This window comes from Coturnix japonica, chromosome 8 (assembly GCF_001577835.2).
Source record: "Coturnix japonica isolate 7356 chromosome 8, Coturnix japonica 2.1, whole genome shotgun sequence".
NCBI classification, from domain to species: Eukaryota; Metazoa; Chordata; class Aves; order Galliformes; family Phasianidae; genus Coturnix; species Coturnix japonica.
The window spans coordinates 2,287,576-2,311,759 of NC_029523.1; the positions used below are offsets into that span (position 1 = coordinate 2,287,576).

General features: G+C 36.7%; 1 protein-coding gene across 4 annotated transcripts in view; it reads left to right on the forward strand.

The window, feature by feature from the left end:
- The window catches only part of DENND1B (DENN domain containing 1B), a 140,582-nt gene that overhangs the window by 48,425 nt on the left and 67,973 nt on the right, over positions 1 to 24,184 (forward strand). For 3 of the 4 annotated variants that reach the window (XM_015869351.2, XM_015869350.2, XM_015869349.2), the window contains 5 exons: positions 5,289 to 5,408; positions 11,643 to 11,712; positions 13,228 to 13,308; positions 17,521 to 17,574; positions 20,193 to 20,303. In XM_015869351.2, coding sequence (XP_015724837.1) covers positions 5,289 to 5,408; positions 11,643 to 11,712; positions 13,228 to 13,308; positions 17,521 to 17,574; positions 20,193 to 20,303 — 436 coding nt within the window. Of the gene's footprint in view, positions 1 to 5,288; positions 5,409 to 11,642; positions 11,713 to 13,227; positions 13,309 to 15,911; positions 15,972 to 17,520; positions 17,575 to 20,192; positions 20,304 to 24,184 lie in introns of all 4 variants that reach the window. The other variant, XM_015869353.2, reaches the window with a different exon arrangement.

Genomic DNA, 24,184 nt, shown 5'->3' on the forward strand with positions numbered 1-24,184 from the left:
CAGGAGTGCAATTTCCATTGATGCTACTGATTGAGGTATCTGGAATAGGAAAAATGGCTTCTGTAGATTGTTTCTGGGATTTTTTACATGCAGCAGGGTTACAGGCAGCAGTGTCCTTTTTATTAAATAGATAAATAAAACTCGTTTAAATAATAAGCTTATGTTCTTTAAATTATGAAAATAACTAAATTAAAGCTCTGTTAAATCCCAGTGGTGAGTCCACTGTCACACATTTTCCTCTGCCTCACCTGTATTTAATTAGTGAATGAACTGATAAGTGGATGAAGTGAGAACGTGTTTGATTTTGTTATGTTCACTATGCTGCGATGATCATGGGCTAAGATCTAGATTTGATTTGATGTGATACTGCTTACATCATCTCACCAGGAATACTGACTTTGTCTTTTGGATGTATTAAGTAGCTGTACACTATATGTTTTAATTATCAATATTGCGTACTGTGAATGGTGATTTAAAATCTGTGGGTAGCTCCCATTAAATTTAACCTGAAAGTCTAAGCCAAAAAGGCACAATGAATGGTGTAATGTGTTGACCGTTACTTAAACTTTGAGTTACATGCATACATATGTATGTATATAAGTATGTATAAGCAAACACATAATTTTCTTACTACCCAGTATAACTTGCATTTTATGTTGAAGAGGATTAAGTAACGAATTCTGTCATAGAAGTTCTTGAGCGTTTACCTCAAGAGCCTACATCTTTGTTGCAACTGAATTATTTTAGGCTTAATTAATAGTGCCATTGTATACCTTTTTAAGTATTCATTTGTTGATAGTTATGAACATGCTCTCTTTTTGTCTGCTGTGGAATACCTTTCTCTGTTTCTAGTCATAAGAAACAGGATGACTGTACTAATAAAGAATACAGAGTTTTTTCATTTCCTTTTAATATTTGCTAAGGTAATTTTTAAGTGTCAAAGAAAAACACCTTCTCTTATGTTCTTGCATCCTTCGTGCAAACCCTACATGATTTTTTTTTTTTTTGTTACTCATTTCTCCCCAGCAATCCATAATTCTACTCTCAACCTCCAAGTCACGTAACTTGCAAAGCCCACACCTCACTCTTGAGCCGTGTTGGTAATTTTGCTAGAAGACTGAGTGAGCATGCAGATATTCTTGTTGTTTTTGGTCACAACTCAAAATCGGTCCTAAATGGCACTGTCACTGCTTGACTCCTCAGTTTTTCATTGCTTTGATTTTCTTCTCCTTTGTCCCTTCCTCCATAAATACTTCTGGTCTCTCTTTCTGCTCCTCTATTTTGGTTATTTTTCCCCTTCAGGTGGTGTTTCTTCTATTGTTTGTACAGTACCTTTGTAGCTAAAACTTTGGAAAGTGTCTGTAGAGCTAATATGGAGATGACGATAAGTGCCTTATTGATTTCACCTACCGTGCCCACCCAGTCACACAGTAAGGGCTATGTTGCAGAGCATAATAAGTGGCTCTGCTGGGCATGCTGTAGGAAGGTTTCTCATTAGCTGCAAAACATTGCTCAAGTATGTGAACTAGTGTGCCTATTATTTAGCTCTTGAACTACTGCAGACAATGAGTGATGATAGTGAAAGCAGTATCATTTCTTCTGTCCTGTTCCTGGCTAAACCATTTCAATTGGTATTGCTGGTGTTTTGAGTATCAGTCTGTGGCTGTGGAGATGATTTGTGGCTCACACAAATTATTACTTTGAAAATCAACAGATGAGAATAGAAAGTACATAGTTAAGAATATACTTAATATTTCTGAAGCTGTATAGTTAAATTATAACATTTCCTGAACTCTTCAGTCACCCCAGTCAATCTGCAGGATGAATTACAAACTTTGAAATAAAGTAGTAATCTTGTACAACTGATTTTATTCCACTCTTTATCTCATTGTATACACATGTCTGTAACATAAAATGTGGGCATGTGAAGAAAAAAGTGTGTTATGACAGAAGGAACCCAAGTGGTGGAGTTGTGGATCACAGGGTGAGCTTGGAAAGTGGAAACAATATTTGCCATTGCAGTGGAAGAAGATGGTTCAGCCTGGGGTTGCTGAGTCCCCACTCCTCTCCATCAGCTGGTACCTCCACCATGACATCGATTCCAGCTTGAATCTCTCTCTAATCTTTTCTCTGGTTTGGGGAGGATTAGGGTCAATGGTTGCTGTGCTTGACTTTTCAGTGTGATTTAGTTACAAAATACACAGAAATTTTTCAGTTTTCATTAGTAGCTGCCTGTAAGTAAGAACTGAGTAAGCTGAGCTGGTGAGTTGAATAAGAATTGGGCCTCATTGGCCAAGCGTATTTGCATGGCACATTACAATTCACTTTACTGGTAACTTTGTTCTGTTTAAAATATATTGATTGAAATCTTTTCTGCCATACATAATTTTTCATTGTTTGGAAACAACAAAATTGCTCTGAAATTCAAAGCCCTTTAGAAATTCCAAAATGTAAAGGGTGATTCCTTTCAAACACACTGTGTTTCATAAGCAGATAAATTTGGAAGAGCAATCTTAATTAAGAATTAAGGCTAAATGTGATGGTTAGACGTGTTGTTTTTTATTAGAAGAGATTTAATTTCTGCCTTAATCAGCTCTCTCAAGGCAGCCTTGAAATGCAGCCTGCACAATGGCTGTAGTGTAAACAAAAATGTTTAATACAGCTCTTTACCTGCTCCGTGTGAACCAAAGAGCCTTTTCTGTATTCTGCTGATATGAGAAAATTTTAAAAACTAGTTTTATTCATATAGTGAACTGTAATAGCCTTGAAAGAGCCCATTGTAGTCTGCAGAGTTAATAAGTGTTTACACACATTCTTTGCTATTGGTGATTTATTGTTGTTAAACTTAGATTAAATGTAAGCAGGCCATGCAGGAGCAGAAAGGAAGGAGAGGGGGAAAAAAAGCAAGACAGAGGAATGAGGGAGGAGAAGGTCACCAACAGTTTGCAGCAGCTTGCCTGTGCTGTCTCCCTGCAAGTGAGCAGGTCACTTGTTTTGATATAACCCCTAGGCCCGAGTTCGGCAATAGGTGTTGTGAAGCTTGTTCAGTAGATCCTGTGCTCCATTAGAAAGTACAGATAACGCTTTGGTTGAGGAATTGTGGAAGGTAATTATTGCACTTTACCTATGTTGATTTTCATGTTAAGGAAAGCTGGTAGAGGCATCTTTGCTGTGTTTTGGTAGCACGGCCAATGTCATGACTTGGCTTCAGATGCTTGAGTGCCATAGCCAAAACCTGTCCGCAGAATTATCTGCAACAGGTGTAATTAAAAATATCATGCCTGTGCTTCTTGAATGTATTGTGTCAAGTTTAGACACTGGTGTTATCTGTCAGTGTATCGAAATATCTAGCCATCATTAGCTTGTTTTTCTAAGGCTGGCATACAGTCAGTTTCAGTTCTGCTGAAGGGGGATGAAAAAGCAGGCCTCCTTGCTGCCCTCAGGTCCTGCATGGAGCTCTCAAATTAGCAACTTAAAATGAATTCAGGATTTGAAACTGTGGTGAGAAAATGTGCTGCAGATGGTTGGTCACTGGCTTTTGTTAGCTGTTCTTCTGAAGCAAGTGAGACCAAATGCAGACTTCTGCGTTGTTTGTGGAGGTTCAGCCTTGGAGTTTTTCTCATCTTGAGCATCCAGAATGTGCTGCTTGCAGCTCTTCGTAAAGTCTGTGGGATGCAGCTTTCAAGCTGGGCTGTTCTCACACCAACTGTGAAAATGCTGTGTAGTCTCTCTTGAGGAAGTGGAGGGAAAATGTTGAGTTGGAGGTGGTGAGATGGCATTGGGATGCCTCCCGCTGGACTACCATAACTTGCTTGAGCTATTTTTAATAGTCTCAGAATTAAATACTATTTGGTCTCATGTTTTAATCGCAGTACAGTAGTATATTCTTTGCCATCTTCCAGTGTTGGGAAGGGGGGAGATAATTAAGTGTAAGGAAGGACTCCTTACTGGTGTGAGGTTCTTTGGGCTAAGGAATTGTTTCTAAGTAGTAGTGGAACAGAGGCATATGGTATATGTGTACACAGTAGACAAAAAGCAAAGCCTGCATAGTTGGGCATCTGTTAAGACAGCTTTTGTAAATCACCTATCACCTGTTTAGCTGAAGGACTGTACCCTGGGTAGACCACAGGATGTTGGCAGTGCTGCTGCTGGGGGACTTCACAATACCTGGCTGTGTGTTGATCTGAGGGTTTCAGGTGAGGAATAGGTGCCTCTATTCCTGAGAGCAGTGCAGAGATTGGGATAGAAAATGGCTTTATTGGCAGAGGAGTCACCATGTCATTGATGGCAGCATCCTAGTTATCCTGGAGAACCTGAAGAAATTAAGAACGAGTGAAAGCCATCAAGCATTTACTAACAGTAATGAGCATACCAGGTTGTTTGAGTTTACTGAAGATAATTAAGGAAAATACTTGCAATGAATTGAGCTTAATTACCTACCTTTAAAGAAAAAGTCTATTAACGATGGTGGATTTCTAATGATCGCATTGGACTAAAGGTATATTGTTCTGTTATTCATGCTCAGGACAGGGTTTTATTTCTCACTAGTTGCATGCTTGGAAGGGATGAGAGTAACTGGAAATGAGTGGGAGTTTGTGGAGTCTGGGCAGTGGCATCACTTGGCTGATCTTTAAGCTGTTCTCACAAATTAAACATTTGCATGTGTCCCATTGTAACTTCTTTATGCCTTTGATCTCCTACTTTTCTTTCCTTCCCATGGGTAAATATTTGTTTTATTTTGATGGATGTTTTTTAGAAGCATACATATTGCAGGGGATAAATGGGGGAGAAAAGTGCTCTTAGTGGGAGGTGAAAGATGGTTCTCAAATTCTGAAAATCTTGTAATGTTGGTTATATCCCTTCTTGGTCTTTATGCCCCTGAACTGAATTCCCAACCATTTTAAGTCTATTCTTATAATTCAGCAGCTGCCTCTTCTCATCTTTATTTTCCCTGCTCTGTGTTTTCTGTAACTCCTGTACCTTCTCTTCTGTGTTGGGAGGGTCTGACCTACAGGCAGCCCTTAAAGCGTGAGCTCCCTGAGGTGGAGGTGGCCGGGTCTTGGTTGTGCAAAGATGGCAGCAGGCATCATGGATGAATGAGGGAACGGGGCTCTCTGGTGCCTAGGGAGGAGGCGGGGTGAAGGAGGCAGTGTGGAGAGGAGGGAAGAAAAGGATAAACGCAGAGGAAAAACAGTGAGGCTTGAGCATGAAAATGCTGGAGAGCAGTGACTTTTATGCTACTGTTTTCTTTCATTTGGTGTTCTTACGTTCTATATCTAATTTTTCAGGGTGTCCCAAAACCAAGTAGGACAGCATTTTACTTTTGTGCTCACCGACATTGAAAGTAAGCAACGGTTTGGATTTTGCCGTTTGACGTCAGGAGGCAAAGTCTGCCTCTGTATTCTGAGGTAAGCTGCTTGTGGGAAATTGAGAAGCGAATGTAGAAAAAATGTAACATGTCAAGAGATCTTAAGCTTTATATCAATGATTATTAAGAATATATGTTACCGTTATCAATGTGCTGTTTCTGTGCAATGTTGTTACCATTGATTTCAGATGAAAAGTGGCCCTCAGTCCCATTGGTTTCAATTTGGACAATGCAGGAACTTTACACTGTAGCTTTTACAGGCTTTGAGCGTAAAAATGGATATTTTTAATTTTTAATGGGACTTTTGACAAGTATCCAGTGAATTTCACTATGTATGCACTGTTCTCTATTACTGTACTTGGAAGCACAGTTTTCAGGTGTCATCCATCTTCATGCAGGAAACTCCAGACTGAGATTTATAACCAATGTATAGTACGGCATTGATGTGACACTGAGGATTAGGAAATAGACCTCATTTAAATAGTTTGGTTTTCTTTCTGGTTACTCTCCTGTGAAGTAATAGATTTAGTGATAAAGGGGGAAAAATTAGTGGTAAGCAAAAGCCTTTTTGTATTGTGCTTTTTTATAAGGCAAAATTGCCTTCAAGTGATCAAGTAATAACATGGCAGCATGCAGTACCTATGGAAATGAGGGCACCTTGTTTGGAACCTTCCTGACATACGGAGTTCTAAACTAATTCCAAACTATTGGTAAGAGCATGTGCAATAGTGTTTTGGGGCAAAGGAAAAAAAAAAAGGATTTTGGAAATTAGTTGTCTCTCTCTGTGATCCCAATAATACTTCTGTAATAATGCTGAAAGAAGTTTTAGTTCAGGATGTTGGAGGATAGGATACTTAACTCTTCTTACTGTGACTTCTTTTGTTTATGTGTCTTGTTAAGCATCATAGAGAACATACAAAATTTATGATTCTTAATCCTAACCTTGCTTGTCTAGCTTATAATTCTGCACTAACAAATCATAGAAACATAGAATGGCCTGGGTTGAAAAGGACCACAATAATCATCTAGTTTCAATGCCCCTGCTACGGGCAGGGTCACCAGTCACTAGACTGGGCTGCCCAAAGCCACATCCAGCCTGGGCTTGAACGCATCCAAGGGTGGGGCTCAAGTATGCATATTTAAGCACTGCCTATGGTATGGCAGAGAAAGATATACGTTCTCAGATGGTCTAAATTAAGGTATTTCTCTTAAAATTTCCACAGAGACATAAATAAGTTAGATATTAGACAATGAACTGTTGCTTGACAGGAATAAGCAGGAAAACGATAAGTGGCAAGCTATAATTTTTCACCAAACTGCAGTCAAAACATTGCCTGTATTGCTTTTATTGTGATGATTTCAAATTTATTTTGCAACACCGAGTGCCTATCAGCATTAGCTTTATGGAATTGTACTTCTAGATTGGTGGCCCTTTCCTCTCTGGTTTATATGTTAGCTTGAAAGAGCATTTAGCTTGGATAGACAGAATGCACCAGTGTTTTCATTGAAGTGTTTTCATATCTGGTCTTGTTTCTCCAAAATACATTATGAATGGCCAAGGGAAAGACCCACTAGCAGATTTCTATTGGCGTTTATTCTGTCTTCGCCTTGTTCATATTTGTTTATTTGAGATCAACCAATATGAAAGACATTTTAATGAATGGTTGCTGTCTTTATGAAGATTTTTGTACATGTGCAGTTGCTTTTTCTATTATATTATAAGAACTGTTTGAACTACATGCATCTGTCACAGATATCCAATAATCTTGATGTTTATATAAACACACAAATGCAGGCGTATAATAATGACATATCTGACTACTGCACATCTACGTATGTATACTCTTGTGTATCTCTACTAAGGAGAGGACTACATTTAAACTGCTGGCTGAGGCTTTAAGACAGACTAGAGACAGTCAAGTGTAAAATATGTAGCTGATAGTAGTAGATAACTAAAATCTAAGTAGAAGTATCTTAAAGGAAAAGCAGGAACAAGCTAAGCACAGTGATAAGAAATTCTATAAAAATTTTGTGTGAGTAAAAATTAGTGAGTAGGGAAAAGAATACAGCTTGTCTCTTGTGAAAAGCTTTTGTGGGTAGTATCAGTTCATGTATTAACCTTTGCCAGACTGGCGAAGTATTGAGTTTTGAACTGAAAAGTGAAGAAAAGATGATTTGTACTGCAATTTTACACAACCAATGTAAAGCGGCTTATGAGATTAAGTTTTGTAGCTTATCTCTCTATAATTATAATTGATATATTATCTGAAATGATAATTAAAGGAAATTACCTTTGAATTTTCAGCCACGTAGTGCTAGGTTAAGCTGGAGAATTTTAAGTAGAATATATACATGGGTTGTTGATGCAAAAATTCTGTAGATGTTTCATAGTTTTGTACACTTTATGTTGACAGTAATGTGAACAGAGTTCTGAGGTCAGAATGTTCTGTCTGATTGCTGTGTAAGTGCTAATATAGTGAAATAACTATGCTTGATGTGGCTATCCCAGGCATTTTCATCTGAGGAAACTGCTTGTGTTATGGTATGGTCTAAAATGATCATGCAGAATTTGTCTGTATTTACCAAATTCCGTGTTCAAATGAGTGCAAATTCCTAGTGAGATGAGAGAACCAATCTTGGATTGTTCTCCAGGAATGTGGTGTGATTCTTTTGGCTTGTTTGGTTCTCTCTATTTTTAAATGGCGAGGCTACTTTGTGTGAGGGTGTGAGGCCTGCTGTGTCACTTCCTTCTCCACAAACCATTGATTTCACATAGCCCCTAAGAGCCTGGGTACCACAGCAGGAGTACTGTAACGCATTTTAGTTCTCACATTCCATACCGAATCTTTTACTCCAGTTCAGTTTTCTGTATGTTAATTTTGGCAGCTCAGAATTGAAGTGGTGCAATAGAAGTGTTAATGTTCGCTTTGAAATAACAGAAAGAAATTTGATTCTTTTGGGTATTGTTTCTACATATCTCTGCTGTTTGTAGTAGGAATAATGCTTTGAGTTTACACTGAATTGCTTTTGAATTACCAGAATAGTTTTAATGTGAAATATATTTTATTTGACTGCTCTTTGTTTTATTAACAATCTTGAGGCTCTTGAATGGGAGGTTGACCTTATGTATCCAGAGAAATGCAAAATGCATCGTTAAAATTTTCAGTCTTAGATTTCATTAATTTTTACGACTGTAAAATTGTCACCTATGTTTCTAAATGAAATGCTATAATAAGGAAGACAGGTTTATGTGGTAAGTCTTTGTAGTTCTTCAGTTCAGGCCATGCTTGAAGCTTTCTCTCTCTTCCTTTAGGCAAATCCCTTAGAAGCAGAATGTTTCAATTTTACACATTTTGTGTCAATTTTCCAGACAGAAAAGTAGCCCCTAGACATTAGACATTTAGCTACGGAAAGGCAGTTTCCTTAGTTTTATTTGATTACTAGAAGTTAGATTCCTGCTGATAGTTCAGGACTGTTAGTGGTTACCTGACTATTTGACAGAAAACATTTCCTTTCCTTTATTTAACCTTTGACTCATGAATGTAAAAGTTTTATCAGAGCTATAGCAGAAGCACAAGTGAGGTGGAAGTCTACTTACTGCAACAAGGGTTATGCATGACTTTGAGTAAAGTCTGAGCTCCTGTCTTGCGGCTCATTTGGATTAAAAGAAAATGCTAAGTATGTTTCTAATTAGCCATGAAATATCTCATGCTTGTGTTTTCATGACAGGCAGCGGCTGTACTCTTAAAGACCACTGTATTCTAAAACAGGAAATTCGTGTCTTTTAAAACAGTCGTGTATATCTTTTGATATTCTTCTTTGTTGCGTGAAGAATCTTTTGTGGCAACTTTATAGGAATAGGAGGTTGCTGTATGTTTGTTTCTCAAAGGAGTGTTGTAGCACGCTGACTGCAAAGACAATGTGTACAATTAAAGAACAATGAGAAAGCAGTGATGTTCTCATTTAAGAATCTACTTTCTTTTTATTAGATGAAGACAGATCTTGATGGTCTTTCGTGCTGTGGATGTTTGGATTTGTCTTAATTTTTCAGGTTTAAGAAGCGTGCTGAAATCATATTTACCTTGTATCTGTGGTGCTTAAAGGTTTACAGCAATTCTTTATCCAGCTTTTCAGCTTAGAAGGAAGCTGGCATTTTTAAACTATCTGCAAACAGTCTGTTTTTACAACACAGGTATTTGTGATTTTGTTATGTGTAGATACAGATGTGCATCATAAACCTCATCTTGCTAAGGAAGCAAGCTCATGTAAGAGTACTCTGGTCAGCATGCCTTACCCTGTGAAAGAAAAACCTTCCTTGGCTTTGTGCTCAGCTTCGTTAATTCCAAGTAATGAATTTGACCTCTTGTGTCTACTCAAAAATTAAATGTTAGTTTTCACAATAAGAGGGGAGCTGTGGTCATAGGTATGTGACAGAAATACTGTTAATACTTACTGAAGAAGGGGCATTAACAGCATGCTGTTCATAAGTGTTCGTTATGAAAGACAAATGATTGCATAAGATTTTAGAATATTCTGCAACTAAAAATGACATGCTTAGGTGATACAGCCAGCTACTGCTGAGGTGATGGCAAAACACTGGAGGGGCTTTAAATGATATAAACTACTCCTGTGTCTAGGCTTATAAAGGTATTTTGCAGTTTGCACCTTGTAGCTCAACTTGGATGAAGTGGTTGAGCTGTGCTCTGACCTCTGCTGCAGCTGAAGGCTGGCAGAGCTGTCTGGTGGCTGAGATGTCTGCAGGGACTCTGGAGGTTGTGCCCAGCAGTTTTGTTTTTGTGTCCAGGATGAGGGAAATGTGATTTCAGAAGGAGTTCCAAATGGAATAAAACTCCAAGACCAGTAGGTGTAGGAGCTGTTGCAATTAGTGTTTTAAAAGGGTGTACAGTGTTCAGGCCCAGAAGCAGTGAGCGATTGTATGGAGGTGCAATTATGTACGCTTGCTCTTCACCCTAAGAACTGGAGTCTCTTTCTGGAGCCTTGCCAACTGCTTACTTTTTTGCTGGACAAAAGTAGCCTTGACTTCTGAACCGTCCAAGATTTCCTTTAGTGGCTTCCACTTCAGTGCTAGGGGAAGTTTAGGTATAAAATGAAATAAAAATATTTCAGTCTTTACTTCCTCTCCTGCTTGCATCGAAATATGAACAAGTTGTATTAATCATGCTTTTCGTTTTAGTAATGTCTTTTTTTTAAAATTTGTGATAAAATTCTAAAAAAGCAACTGGAAGGTATCTAGTTTGTAAGTAAGGAGTGATATATACTTGTAATATCTGGTAATCTATGTATTACATCTGTATCATAATCTTAAATATTACAATCTTGTAATATCTGGTAAACTACGTATTACATCTGTATCATAATCTTAAATAGTAAGTATGGAAAGCTCTGATGTCAAAGCTAAAGCTAACTCATCTGTATGTAGATGACAAAGAAAGGCAATAATAACTTCTCATGCCCTTCAATTATGTCACATTTATCTTGGATTCTATTTAACTAATTGAGAATATAGCACAAGTAAGGGTTGCAGGCTTATGATAGGAACCTTTGACATAGTGGTGTTATTGTGTTTACAGTATTAGTAAATGCTTCTAGACCTTGCTTTATGTATAGAAATGACTTCATAGTGAGACCAATATTCTTGTATCTGTGTGGCATCTGTGCTGTTCTTTAGCGGTGCACAACTTGTCAGATATGGGCACTGACTCTGCCCAGGTAGAAGGTTTGTGGCAGTCAGCCCAGGCACAGCAGAGAGTGGAATATCAAAATGGTAAGTAAAATTGCCTGTAAAAAAAACTACTGAAAGCTGTAACAGTAGAAGACAACGGGAGTGTGATTTAGAGGTGTCTGGCAGTGCTGAAAGTGTGGGTATTTTTTGTTTTTTTAATGCATTTAGAGTAATGAGAAGAAAAATATTATAAGGTAATGTACAGGTACATGGGACTTAAAGTAGATTTCACCTTACCTTGTGAAGTGAATAGGCATACATAGTGGATGTGAAGTACTGTGATATCAGCTTTTATTATAAAATGAAACCCAAGAGTTACTAAATAGGTATGCTTAGTAGATATGGTGTGAAGAGGTAGAACTTTGCTACAACCTGTAGGTGATTTACCATCAAACTGAAATTTGTGAGGAGCAGGTTTGTAAGCATTTTATATGTAAAAATACAAAAACATTTTATGGTAGATTTCATAAGCAGTGGAAAAATACACTGATACCTTATTCAATTTCTTTTTTTTTTCCTCTCTTCTTTTAGTTACCTACCCTGGTTTGAAGTGTACTATAAGCTTTTAAATACTCTGGCAGATTATTTGGCTAAAGAGCAGGTAATTATACATTTTATGTACTATGTTTCTTTATGGAAAAGATTTTGCAGTAGTAACCGTGGCCAAATAATGTTCAGTATTTCAAGTGCTATAAAATGATGCTACACTCATTTATTTTATTTTTAGTAAAATTTAGGAGCAAGTCATTAAATTTGTTGTACTACAGTGTAAATGTTGGGCAACCACTATCACTTGAATATCACATGGATCTTACAAAGCTGCTGAGAATCTACCTTTCTGAAGTGTCAGTCTTAGTATAAACAAGTCCTGGGTGAAGTGTGAGCTAAGTGTTACATCACTGGAGAACTCTATGATGCATTGATTGTAAACTGTAGATTTCTGGAGCTATCTGGTTATCAGTTACAAACACCTTTTTTTCAGAACTGCATAAAATATGATGTACTGTTTCACCCTTCACATTAACTAAAAACTACCTCTCGTAATTCTGTCATCCCAACTAGCAAGACAAAATTGCTTGCAACATTTGGTCAAGAATCATGATAGTTTAGTTTGCATATTCATGAGCAATTAGATGTATTCCAGGATTATGCAGGGAAGGAAATAGTGGCATCTGTCTTTATAGGGAACACAGTAGCCGTACCTTTCTGACTTAACTATATTAGATGGTAATTTAAAAAAGAAAAGGCATCAATGAATGGCCATATGCTGTAGACAGGGAAAACTTATCTCTTAAGAGTATATGAACTATAGATTAAGCAGTTATTATACGCTGTAGTAAATGGACTTTATGATGATACTTCATGTAATAAATAAAAGCATCAGGAGTTTTAGATGCTGGGTTAGTTAAATGTATGTTAAATGCCTTCTGTATTTGCAGTCTTATCACTAGTATTCTGAATCTTTAAACTGAGCTTTGTATTTGGCTCTCATTTCTCTATAGCAGTAAAATTATTATTAAGGATATATTTAACCTTAATAGGAATAGGAAGGTAGGAATCATTTTCTGCTCTGCATACTGTTGAATGGTTTTGGCATTGTACAATCACTTTAAGATGCCAGATTAAGCTTGTTGTGCTGTATACTGAGGAGTCTGTTGTGATGATAAGAAAGTTTTAGCTGCATGTGGATGTATGTACTTAATTGCCCTGCCTCATGCCATATATGTTGCTGAGGAGGCTGTTAGAGGCTGTTGTCCTTTCCCAGGCACTATGTGACCAAGAGTGTACAATTCAAGCATAGCTGCCTATTTAACAAAGCTTTCATTAAATGAATATCATGGCTGACTCTTTTAGGAAGAGAATACCCAAGATGCACAGCCTAAGTAGCCATTTTAATGCTATTTTCAGTTGCACATATTGTAATTAATTTATGGAGTATATGGGGGAAAAAGTAACAATTGACTTGATTACTTCATATTTAAATACTTCATGGGAGATAGCAGTTGTCTTTCTCACTAAATATATACGTGTATATATATAAATGGTTTGACATGAAATAAATTCTTATAATTCTTTTATGTGGAAATTAATTACTTTTAAAAAATATTCCCTATAGGAAAATGACTCAAACGATTTGTTAAAATCGTTGTATAGCCATCCTGTGCCAAAGGCAAACGCTTTAGTCAGTTTAAGTGTGGTAAGTATTCTCTGCATTATTCCTATTTCTGTTGCTCAATTTAAAAAGCCTAACAGTGGTTAAAACAAACCTTTTGTAAACACTGAACTTACATTGTTTTCCATCATTAAGTGGCTTGGATAATCTTTTTAACCTTCCATTTTTTTTCTGCACAGTTTAGTTTCTCTCTGTCTGAAGTTGTTCTCTTAAAGTCAGTCAAAAAGCAACAAATTGGATTTTTGCTCTATGAATGAGAAAGGAAACTTAAGTGGGACTGTGGGATCTAGCCTTGCTAGAACTGCTTCTTTGTGCTTCTGTCTCTTTCTTGTAGATAATTTTTGTTTCTCCAACTGTGAATTAGGATACACACACTCTGTTTTTTTGCTTCTTGTGCCAGAGTAAGTGGCATTAGAGAATTGGAAACAAGTTTGTGTAAGCGTTCCCATCTTCCTATTCTGCCTTCCCAGGTTTGCTTGATCATGTGATTATACTCTTCTCATTTTTCCTAGAGTATTTACTGCATTACATAAAGCTGATAGCATAGGTAGAGGTGAAGGAATGTGCCTGCGCCACAATACTTGGTGCACTGATGCTTTGGTATGTGGCACTGGATGTTCTTTGTATGGCAAGTTGGTATTGCTGTGGGAACATCAGCGACCCTATTGCTGTTATAATTCCTGATGATGCTAACAGAAAAAGTGTATGAAGCTGTGCTTATATACATCTGTAGAAGCCATATCAAACATAAAGCCATTCTTTGTGTCCATGGCTTCTGTTGAAGTAACTGTGTGCAAATAACAGCTGGATCATCAGTTTGCAGGGCACAGAAAGAACTAATATTAAGTCTTCCATTACTTACTGAAGGTTCAGTAAATTATTGAAACATCTGTTCCTCCTAGAGGGGCGCAGAAAAATAGAGAGGAAACAACTACCCATAGTTACTTACTTTAGCTCCTTAAAATAACACTGCTTTCATTTTGATTTCTTTTCAGATTTCACTTTCATCATACTTTTTTTTCAATAGTCTATAGAACCCTAATGCTGTTATTTTTTGAACAATAATAATCCTCTGTGTCTTCCAGTCTTGCATGGTGTTTGTCACCGGGACACACTGCTGTTTCTTGAGGCTACAGTTGAATTTTTTTTTTCTGTTGCTTTGCTGTGTGTGTATATGTGTATGTATATATGTGTGTGTATATATATGTACATATGTATATTTGTTTATTTGTTGTTGTCATTATAACAAATGTTATTTTTCAGTAAGTAACAAATTTAAAATGATTTTTTTTCAGAATGGAAGTATTATATCCTATCAACCTACAGCAGTACCCTTTTATATATGGAATAATCTTTTGCAATTGATAACTGCAGTGTTATAACCAATTCTAATTTGGAAGTCATGAAACACTTTGCAACATTCTTTAAAAATCCTCCTGTGTTTCAGTAGGACATACATTTTTAAGATTTTTTTCCTTTTGTTTCCTGGAAAGCTTTGCTGTCTATTGCTGTCAGTGCTGTGTTTCATCTTGTACAGAGCTTTCCTATCTCGAAATGAATGTTGTGGTGAACTTTGGAGTGGAGGATCCAACCAGCAACATAGGGATGACAAATTGCTTGCAATTAAGTTGATGCTTGCTGGTTTTATTTCAATATTAGTTGACGTTAGAATTTATTTTTTCTCAGCTGTCTCTTGTTCCCAGTAGTTAGTTCCATAAAAGAGTTTTGTTATCTTTTTAGCTGAACAATGCTTATCCAAATGCAGGCTGGTTGCCAAACGCTTGGCTGCAGGCACAATTGAGCAAGTACTGTGGGTTCAGGCAGGAAAAAGCAGGATGGAGTAGGATCCCTTGAATCAAAATGTGTTTTGGATCTTCAGGCATCTATTTTCATAAGCTCTGTGCTGCAGGGAGTGGGGAAATGTTTGTGGCCACTTTCAACTCTAACTTTGCATGTCAAGCTTTTTATATGTTGGTGTCTCTTTCTTGCTTCTTGTGTATTGTAAATAGGCTGGAGTGGAACAGTCAGTGGTCATTGACTTAAAAAGAAGCTAAAGTCTGAAAAATAATTGTAGGAATAACAGCATGAGGTTGTCTTTCATTGTGCTAGGATGAGTCTAGTTCAAATTTCATGATGTAGAATTAAAAAGATTCATCTCTCATTTACTCAGATATGCAGAGTAAGGCTCATAGACATTGAACTAGGATTTAAATGGCAGACTACAATGGTACTTACAGTTACGTGTGTATAATCATGCATAAAATATGTCAGTATCCAAATGCATGATTTTTCCCAGTAATCCTTGGTAAGTAGGACACCAAAATGCCTTGATCCAGTTAAGGACCACATTCTCTTCTTGCGCTGTTGTCTTGTCATGAGCAATCATTGATTCTATGAAACCTATGCTTTCTATTTCTTCCATTTAACCCATGGAGGGCCAAGAAAAGTGCTTTTTCATTTGTTGGAAAAGTTAGCTAAGTCAAGACTGAATTCAGATGGGGATGGAGCATACGAAATAAAGCGTATTTTCAGAACATGTTTTAGACCTGAGAAGCATTAGAGTCATCTTTGCTCTATTGGTTGAAAAGCTAAAAAATGAACTCAATCTTTCTCTCGTATTGCATAAGAACCAAGAGATGATTTTTGCAAGTAAGCAAGTTTTGAAAAATCAGCCTTGCATTGTGTCGGTGAGTTTAAAAGGTGCTATCTAAAACCTATTGTAATTAAAGTCGTAATTACTTGCTATAGGATATGTTTTCTGATTTCTGGCTTATTTATACTTATCCCTTTGGAAATTCTGCTATTGTCTATAGCCTAAAAGAACAGCATTAACCTACCCACTCTGTTTGAGCCAATCTAATTTCAGAGCTTAACCAAAATCAAACTCTTCAACTTAACAAAATATACATTTTTCTAGTTTTCCTTTTTTACAGAAGACTATACAGGACAGCAACTATTAATTTAGTATGTCTTTCTTCCTGAGGGAGTTCTCAAAGATGTGCAAGGACTTCATACTATGTTATTTTTGCTGCTTTATGGTTCTTAATGGCTACAGTAATGTGTCATTGCTTCTCATAGCTCTAACTTCCTTTTCTGTTCAGCAAGTGAAATATTACTAACTTAATTATGAATAATTTCTACTCCAAGTTATTAAATTCATTAATCAGAATGTCTGTTGTTAAATTTTCTGCAACCTTATAACGTATAGGAAACAATTTTCTCATTGTACGCTTTAAGAACTTACTGCTTTTATCTGAGTATTTTCCTGTTCCTGACTACAGAAAAGACTTGGCTCTTTTTTTTTTCTTTTTTTTTTTCCAGTCGATCCAAAACAATATCCTGGAATGTCTTGTGCAGATGGAATGATATCTTTTCTTTTTTAAAGACAGAGATGGTTTTTTTTGTTATTTTTTCTTTAAGCTTTTGCCAAATGACCCAATACGTGGAGAATATTTATATTAAGTGTATCAAACTGGTTTAATAAGAGCTTCTTACACAGAGTATTTAGTATTGATATATTTTTTTGCTTGAACACAAGACACAATATTTTACAGGCATCTTTTTTTGTTTTGTTGAATCTTTTTCAAGTTTGACTTAAAAACTGTTTTTGTTCTGCTAATAAAAATATACGGTATAAAAACAATTAACAATTAATAATTACTTAAGAAAAAAGTAACAAAAGCGAAAAATTCAGAGATCATAGCATTTACTTAATATGTACTTCAAGGTTTTTTATCTTTCAAGATTTAGACTAATTACGAAAAATATCTTAAAATTATTGAGTTAAATCTGTATTTGACTACTAAAAGCACTGGATTAAGGAGAACAATTTAAACTACATCTGTTTTCGGTTTAGTGCATTTTATGTTTATGTTCTAAATTGCCTCAAACATGAGATTATACAATTGTGAATGTTTTTCATAAATGATTATAGAATGTCGAGCTGTCAGACATTGGGTTTGTTAGCACATTTTTGATTAGTAGATGTTTGGAAAGAGACAAGGCTGTATATTAAGCAGTAATATCACTGTTCTCATTAATGTGCTGTGCTAAGGTAGAAATTGTGATTTCATGATGTGATCTGCTTAGTTCTTTGTCTGGTGATGGTAAGAATCCTATTGGTAATGTGGCTGTTTGCTTAAACAAAGATGGGGTTGGAAATCCTAAATGTGGGATATTTTAGAAATAATTTTAGTTGCTGTGTACATAAATTGTGTTTTTTCCCCCATTGATTAGCACTTGTATTTCATTACTCCTGATATAACTGGATTGCCAACAATCCCTGAAAGTGTAAGTATTCTGTTTCTTTTTAAGAGATTTGAAAGTATAAGCCTCACTCTTTGAGAAGGGCTGTACTCTGCTTTTATCAATAGATGTTTTTTTTTCTAGACTGTTTTTAGAATATGATTGATGTCTATTATTATAACCTTTAGCTAGTAAAGTTATTCTTGCATGCGTTGTTAAAGCATTATACAGGGCATTTTTGAGCCTTGCTGTCTGCCTTTTGTTCATAATTACTCTGTTTGTTTGCATTTATGGAGTTTATACGTATGCAAAACATATTCTACTTACACAGCTAGTATTGTTTGATTACCTGCCCTTTAAACAATGCTTTGCTAAGCTGCAAATTTAGCTATCAAGATAGGCAGTTTTTTGTGTAAGAAGGTATTGTTTCACGTGCTGTACCTGCTCGCATATGGATGGTAACCATACCCCAGAAAAAATTATTGCTATTTTTTAATGATGTATTTTGATCTGTGGAAGTCGAATTCTTGGTAGTGCTACAGTACAAATACAAAATGTAAGATCGTGTCCTCTAAGATGTGTTTAGATAGAAGGTATTTAATTGGTTGTTATCTGATTTTCTGCTTTCTAGTTCTGCATTAAATTGGGAATTGATCAAGGCTTTATAGGTTTGGATTTTTACACTTTCACATGACTTTCAGAAGATAGTTAGCTGTTTTGGTGGCTGTGGTGGGCTCACTGCATTACAGACACACCATCCCTGGGGTGCAGGAAGGTTTAGAGGAAAGGCAACAGGGCAACATAAGCACAGGCTGAGAAGCCCAAACCTGAAAGGAGTGGGAGGGTATTCCTAGCAGGGCTTCAGCTCAGTCGTGAACTGGTGGCAGGGCACCCAGGGAAGATGCTGGGGTCTTGGGATGAATCAGAAGTCTGTGTTAAGTTGCTGGATTGGGATGAGAGGGCCCACAGTGAGGGTGGCTCTTTGGTCAGGAGAAGGATTAGTTTTTATCTGTTTATTTTCATCTGTTTCACTGTATAGGATGAATTCCACTGTTTGTAAGCAATCTCCTGTTGTAACTTATTTGGTCTCGTACTAGAGCATAGCTTTGGAGGCTAGGAGGTATTTAGTATGCTTGTCTTGGAGAAAATGGGGAGGTTTCATTTTGAGTTTCTGGGTGAGTGAGGTTCTTGTGATGGTGTTGCTGTGGATGTGCTCTGCTGATTCTGGGGGAGAAACGTAAAGTAATTGTCAGTTTATGTTTTTTAAATTTGTTTATGAAATACCTGCCCTTCCAGTATGTTCAAAATATTGGAGGGTAGAACATGTAGGAGTTAAGAGGTGAGATAGATATAGTAAATCAGTAATACAATGACTTTCCCTTGTTCATTGCTCTAAGTCTCACAAACATCTGGAGCAATATCTTTTCAGTTCTTGTGCAGACATAACTGTGACTGACTCCCAGAGAAATGTTGCTTTGTAGAAGTTGGCAAACTTTTTCACCACAGCTTGTGCAGTACGGAATCAGCGTGTTGTTATCATCTAAAATGTAAAGGCTGTCCTAGATGAGGGGGACTCAAATTACCACTGCACATCAGGCTCTGACAACCCTTTAAAGGGAATGCTTGAAGGACCAGAGATTTTTTAGGTGCTGCATTTGTTGTCTTAATGCTCTCTGGTTAGCTTCCAAATATCTATGCAGAGTAGACCAAGAGTAACTCCATGCTCTGTGTCTATGAATTAATATTACATTTGTGAATTGATGTAAAACTGCTTAATTCATTGGATAGTCTGTCATTTCTTCTCAAAAACTCTCATTTGATATTGAAGTGTATCCAAAAAGGTGGTGAACCTTCTGGTTGCCATTCAGACTTTCCCTCAGGTTAGGATCCCCTAGTTATGGCCTGCAAGGAGCTGGAGCAGCAGCTGTTCAGCAGTGGCTCTGGATCACGCTGCATTCCCTGTGTTGTTGGTAGCAGCCATGTCACTGTTCTGAACCTCAGGAGCACATGCTGCCCTCAGGCCTTCACCCCTTTGCCATACACTCGTTGTCTTTTGGGCTAAAAGCCCTCGCTGTCTGTGCTGACTGCACATCTAGTGTAGGCTGGGTTTCACTGTTCCAGCTCCTGTCCTTGGGCTGATAGGTGCCGATGGTGGGCTCTTGCATTAGCATTCAGGGGTATGCTGTTCCTGAGAGCTGTTTTTGAGGGTTTTTATTCCCAAAAAGCTGGTTTGGTTTACTTGAAGTAGAATAAAACATGCTCACTTTGGGGGAACCTGGCAAAACATAGTGGTTTTCTTGTCATAACTATGGGGGAACAGTTACTGTGGTTCTGGGGGATCTGTTCCTGGGCTGGAAGTTGTAGTTAATAGCATACATTGGTATCTATATACCACATTTCTTAGTCTTTGAGATTTGGAAATTGGGCTAATCTAAATTCAGAAGTATAATCAAATGAGCAAAATAGTGACTTACTCCAAAGCTAGATCATCACCAGCTTTAAAATTCAGTTGATTATTTTTAGAGCATATGCATTTTAATGCAGAGTTCCTTGATAGCTTTATTTTCCACCAATTAATTGGTCGAATCTTTTAGTACACACTGTATTAATGTTACTTAGCTACCACTGTTGCTATATTGTTAACATCTTATTTATTTAAACAGAGAAACCTCACTGAGTATTTTGTTGCTGTGGATGTGAACAACATGCTGCAACTTTATGCCAGTATGTTGCACGAGAGAAGAATCATTATTACCTCGAGCAAACTAAGCACTGTAAGTACTTCACACGTCTCCTTTTCAGTAGAATATATTGAACGTCTCACAAAATGACCTACAGACCTTTGTGGTTTTAGATATGTTCCATGTGTACTCATAAGACAATATCTACTTACTTCTCTGATATATGGTTTTAGTCTGCCTCTTGAAGTACAAAAGTCTGATTTATATAAGACCTACTCAGATACATTAAGTCAGGTTAATTATTTTCCTTATCAGTAGATGAGAGTTCTTTAACTCTCCTGAGCTCATTTCTGTGCCTTCTAGCCTAAAAAGAATTCTTAAGGGCTATTATAAGATCTTTATTATTCACTTGTGGCTTATTCCATTGGAACTACTTGAAAGAAATCAAGGGGCCATAATAATAGCTGCTATCCTAACCTGGTAATAGGTAGATTCATCTTTCTTAGAGTGGTTTGGGAGTGCATACTGTAATAGCTCTGATTTGGAGCAGCTCTTCAGACTTATAATAGCATACAACTCAAAATAGCATTTTATTATTATTAAAGGATTTAGACTACTGCCACATTAAGATGTTTTTCTTTTTTTTTTTCTTTTACCTTTGTAGACTACTTACTAAAAGCATGTTGCATTTCATTTTGAAACTATATCTAAATATTCAGGTGTTAATTCTTTTTTTTTTTTTTAAATATTTTTGGGATCTTACGAGGTTTTAAATTTCACTGTATTTTGAATATGTTCCAAATATTAATTTCTTATTACTGTGAGACTGTTGCTTTATAAGCTACTTTTGTCATTGGTTTTATTTGCTACACACATTATTGGGCTTGTTAAGATCAGTCTTCAAAAACATCTTACATTTTTCAAAAGTACCCTTAAAACATTTTGTTTTATGTTGTTTCTGTGGTGGGAAACCAGTGTTATATTTCTGGGCACTACTAATTCTACTACCCAATAAGTGAACGGTTATTTTTCAACACATAGGCACAAGTTTGGGTATAGTTTTAAAAATTCATACTTTCAAAGACATGCAGATGCTGATTTCCAGTGTGTGTGTGTAAGGAGTGAGAAATGTTGGACTACAAATAGTGGATTAAGAGCCTTTTAATTCTTTCGAGTCCAAAGTCAATTTGACAGAGGATTAAAATCCATCATAAAGGGCTGACAGTTTTGACAATTCTAGATGTTGGCAATTGAATAACACTTGTATATACATGAAGAAATTTATATGTATTATAGTCACAGTGATTCTTAAAATTGTGTGTATATAAATGTAATACATATCTCTATACAGTTTATTTAATCTATAGGCTATTTAATATAGAAAAAATATGCTATATATAAAATACATGCTACATTAGTGATTATTTGCAGAATGTGGAAATAATTGTCTATGTTAATTAGGAATGAAAGAAACCTGAGGTCATATAATCAGAAGCCAAAAGAACAACTGTAAAACAAGAGGTGAATGAATATGTTCAGCCTTGAAATTGCCATTCTATGATATATGTTTTATGTGCCGAAGATTTTACTCTATCTTAAGAGATTTCGGTATTCTTTCTTTTATTTTTTGTGGAACTGGCCATGGGAAGACTTGGGCATTGAAATAGAGTAATAAGGTGACCCTAGCGGGCGTAGAGAATTTCAAAGGAAAGCCTTTTCCAAGAACCTGGCCTAGTAAAAATTAAGTATTCTAATATTATGTAAGTTATAGTTAAATGAAACTACTGCTGTTATACAGCATTTTCAGTACTGGACTAGATAAATTATTTTTTATTTTCAGAAGCAAGATATGATAAAAACAAATGAGTAGTGCTGGATTATCAAGAGTTTCAGTGAGAACCTGCTTAACTCTTTCGTAAACAGAGCTGGAGCGATGCAGAACAATAGAATTTAAAAAGCAAATTGAGCACTTCTCAGGATCTCCTCAAAGAATTCACTTGAATAGCCAAGAATGTTTAAATATGTTTTGTACACGTTTCTTCTTTAAAATGTTGGAATACTTTATGCAGTACAAGGAGGCAAATGGCTTGTATGCTAGCTTTATGCTGTTTTGCTATTTTGTATACAAAACACAGCAGGTTATTTAGTGTAGTGAGAGCTGTACTTCAATTTTCCTAAATTACGGCTTGATATGCATAGCACTCTTTTTGAAAGAATGATCTTTTCTAAGTCCAACTTTCTGTCAAGGGAGTTGTGCCTTATCTTTGAGGTTAACTGAATACCGAGTGTTTAGGTCAGTTCATGGGGATTGGGTTGTGATTTGACCTACCAGTTATCAGCTCTGCTTTGGTTCACTATCTCACAACAGGGACTGATAAAGAAAAAGGCATAATTCAAGGCCATGCTTAGCTTTTCCTCATCCTTGTTGAGGGGAGGAGGGAAGTGTAGGGAGAAGGGTAGAAGATTGTATGTTTAGCATTGCTGCCCTGTGAATTTCATGCTTTCATTATTCACTTAAGGGATCAGTCCTGGAAAAAGGCAAAAGGGAGAAAGAAGGATGCTTGTTCAGAATGGTTTACTTCATTGGAAAAGGGAAGTACAGAAAAAAGTTTATTGTATTAAGCTGTTGAGTAGTATTTTAAAAAAATAAATAAATTACCAATTTATCTGAAGGGGCTTTCAGATATTGACTGATTTCTCAGATTATGTTTTATTTTAGCCAAGCATACTTTCTTTTATAAACATCTCATATTTACAATTGTATGTATTTTTTGCATCTGTCTTTAAACTGTTTATATCCCTTTAAATACTGCTTTGATGGAGATATTTGTCTACTTGCCATGCCAATTACTACAAAGATATAAGTGGAAACTTCCCACTGCTCCTTTCTGTCATAGCTTCTGGGTCATTATTTGCCCTAACTGTTGATTCTTTTATTAGCTTGACTTTCCAGCCACTTTAATAATGTGATTATCACCAACCTCACAGCTTGCTTCAGGCTTAGTGTTATAGTGAGACAGATCCAGCTAGCCTCAGGATTATGCTCTGTAAGATGTGTTTGCAGCAAAAATTGCCGTTTCTGGCTTGTGAATGGTAAACTCAGAAATAGGAAACAAATTATCTGGCTTTGAAACATACGAAAGAATGAATGAATGAAACAAAGGAATTGATTTATTCACAGAGCTGACTGTTGTTTCATTTAACCACAAAAGGAAGACCTTTCCTAAATGTCATACTGCATATTCTTGCACAGCACCATTTCCTCACACATCACAACATCTGCATGTATTCTTTTTAGGTACGTGAAGCTGTAAGAGTTTCAGTACAGTAAGTTTTCAAATTAATCTCACTATAAATTATTAAAGTGCTGGGGAAGGCTTTTCCAGGAAGGCTGAACTACAACATCGATTTTATGCATGCTGGAGGCAGGCCCTAGATGTTGAGGCCCCAAGTGCACCTGCTGTGGTAGTCTACCAGAACATCATACCATACTCTCATGTATTCAAAGCAAAGGAATAAATCATGATTTTACAACAGTGCATCAGTTGACTTATTGCTGTTTTGTGACCGGAGGTAGGAAGGATTGCTGTTTAAAGCCATGTCATTGGTTCTCAAGTCACTCAAGCATGAAAGCTTGTCATATGCCTCTGTAATTGTACCTCACCAGCCTTCCTCTAACTAGTCAGCTGGGGCTGCGCGTTTTGTCTCAAACACCCGGCTGGCCAGTATCTGACAGGAGCTTTCTCATCATCCTGTCAGTAATATGTTAACTAGAGTGTATCTTCTGCGGCCTGCAGTGGCAGGTGGAAAGGATGCTACACTTTAAAGCAAATGTCTAAACGTTATCTCCATTTTGACCAATATTTGTTTTAGGTAATATGAGTCTGATGTGTCAGAGCACTGTGGCTCCAGTGTTCTGCTTTGTGCTAGCATCATTGGTGCTCCCTGTAAGAAAGAATGTAGTTGTCGATAAA